Here is a 2,639-nt window from a genome sequence, read left to right as displayed (position 1 = left end):
TTTTTTCATTGATATGTTTCGAAATGAATTGAATTAAATAATTATCAAATCTGTGATGACTGTATACAGGCAAGGTTTTGAGAAAAGATTTGTACTGTCGGTTCGTAAGGCCGACTTGAATATTATTCACTCCTCCGCTTCGCGAGGAGTGAACCACGCTTTGGTAGCAGAATAACCACACTGGTTTGCAGAGATTCACTTTTATTGCCAGACGACTCGAGTACAGGATCTTAATCTCGAGGATGTACCTTGCCAAACAGAGCTGCGGAACCGCCGATCTCGCCACACTACTCTAACGCTACACACACACGATGGCACACTCACGCTCTGCACACGCACGCCGCCCATAGCCCTCCTGGCGAGGAAACTCGCAACCACTCCTGACGACGCCATTCTCACGCGCGCCATACCCCAATCAAATTCCGCCGTAACATGCCGCCCGCCTTGATAAACGGGTGACACGTTTTCAACCATATCTCTCAAGTGTACAACATACAACTAAACTTATAACCAGCCGCTCCTGAAAAGGTTTACAATTCTCAGAATTCTCAAACTAACTTAGTCACTAACGCTTTGGTATAATTTCTTAAAATTAATCTTATCCTAACGCAGAGTATTACATGAATGGTCTCTAAGACCTCAAGAACATAAATCGCAGATCGATTGCAGTTAGTCACAAGGCACAGGTGCTAACTTTACTATGGGCCTTTTATATTGCCCCTTAGCAGTACGCAACGTTACGGCGCGCACTACTCCGTCGACGCCCGGATGCGTCTCCAACACCCTCGCCATCGTCCATTTGTATGGCATCGCCTCATCTTCCTTTAGCATCACTAGCTGTCCCGCGCGTATTGTTTCGCGCTTTAAAGTTTTCCACTTGGACCGCTGCTGGCACGCGGACAGATATTCCCGCGACCAAAACCTTTGACGGAGTTGTTCGATGTGCTGCCATCTGGACAGTTTAGACGTCGGTACCTCCTGTAGATCGTGTTCAGGTAACGCTGCCATCGAACTGCCAATAAGAAAATGCGCGGGAGTCAACGCCTCCAAATCCCGCGGATCATCAGAAAGCGGAGTGATAGGTCTCGAGTTCATGATCGCCTCGATCTGGGTTAAGACCGCGATCATCTCGTTTACAGTGAGCGACGCCTCTCCTATTGTTCGTTTTAGATGTCGCTTCATAGTCTTGACTGCCGCCTCCCAGAGGCCGCCGAAGTGCGGTGCTCTAGCTGGGATGAAATGCCAGTTCACACCCTCGACGGAACAGTGTTCAGGGATCCTCTTCTTAAATTGAGGATCGTTGAGAATTCGTTGAATCTCTCTTTCTGCCCCGACGAAGTTTCTGCCATTATCGGAATAAATGTCCGACGGTAATCCTCGTCTCGCCGTAAATCGCTTCAGGGATCCTATGAACGCCTCAGTGGTCATGTCGTCCACTAGTTCGATGTGGACCGCCTTCGTTGCCATGCACACGTATACAGCCACGTAAGCTTTGTACTGCTTACTGTTTCTTCTCACACGGTCTCTCACGAATAAGGGTCCACAGTAGTCCACTCCTACCCTTGCAAATGATCTTGACACTTGCACTCGCGCCTCCGGAAGTTGCCCCATCAGCTGCTGATATGGCATCGGGTCCGCCTTGCGACACACCACACAATTTCTCAAATGCTTCTTCACGACGCTTAGCCCGGAAATCGGCCAGAACTCACACCTTACCGCCGCCAACGTAGCCGTAGGCCCAGCATGGAAACACTTATTATGTTTCTCCATAACAATTAGTTTGGTGACGTAATGCTCGGGCGGAATAATCAGTGGGTGCTTCGCGTCCTCATCCAACGACGAACGATCTAACCTTCCGCCCACCCTCACGAGCTTGTCCTTGCCTATGTATGGTTTCAAACCAATTAACTTAGAGTTTCTATTGATCGCCTGGTTATCGCTTAATTTACGGATTTCGTCTCTCCAAGCCGCTGCTTGGACTAATCTAATTATTACATTTCGCGCCTCCCTTAACTCTACCAAAGAAATATATTCTGTCGCATCCGTGTTAGCGCGCTTTCTCAAACCGCTTATGAATCTCAATACGTAAACCACGACACGCAACAACTTAGAGTAGGAAGAAAACTTGTCGAATTCCACGACTGTATTACTAACTATAGCTATCGCCATCGACGCCACCTTGCGCTCTTCGGGTATACCGTCCAGATCCGCACCACGGCTTTCAGTTTCTGAAAAATCAGTCTCAGTTTTTAACCAACTCGGACCTTCCCACCATAACGTAGAGCTATTCAACTGCACGGGAGTTGACCCTCTAGATATCATGTCGGCAGGATTATCCCGTGACTTTACGTGGTGCCACTCGTTTGGAGACGAACTATCCTGAATCTCGCTCACCCTATTCGCCACAAATGTTTGCCACCTCCTGGAAGGCGAACCTATCCAAGCTAAAACTATTTTGGAATCCGTCCAATAGTGCCTCTCTGAAATGTCAACCTTCACGGCTTCCGCGACCTTCTTCATCAATTTAACTAACAACAATGCCCCACACAATTCCAACCTTGGTAGGGATATAGCCTTTAAAGGCGCGACTCGGGACTTGGAACACACCAGTGTGGAACCAACGTTATGATTGGAGTGCT

General features: G+C 48.3%; 1 protein-coding gene across 1 annotated transcript; it reads right to left on the bottom strand.

The window, feature by feature from the left end:
• Positions 1-669: 669 nt before the first annotated feature.
• On the bottom strand, positions 670-2,520 carry LOC105563776. Its single transcript, XM_012015682.1, has one exon. It carries the CDS (start codon positions 2,518-2,520, stop codon positions 670-672), a length of 1,851 nt encoding a protein of 616 aa, XP_011871072.1.
• Between the last annotated feature and the right edge of the window lie 119 nt (positions 2,521-2,639).

Source organism: Vollenhovia emeryi, unplaced genomic scaffold (genome assembly GCF_000949405.1).
Source record: "Vollenhovia emeryi isolate VEMERY1.0 unplaced genomic scaffold, V.emery_V1.0 DF944232.1, whole genome shotgun sequence".
Classification (NCBI taxonomy): domain Eukaryota; kingdom Metazoa; phylum Arthropoda; class Insecta; order Hymenoptera; family Formicidae; genus Vollenhovia; species Vollenhovia emeryi.
The sequence above is the reverse complement of the archived record's forward strand: the minus strand, read 5'-3'. Positions and strand labels throughout refer to the sequence as shown.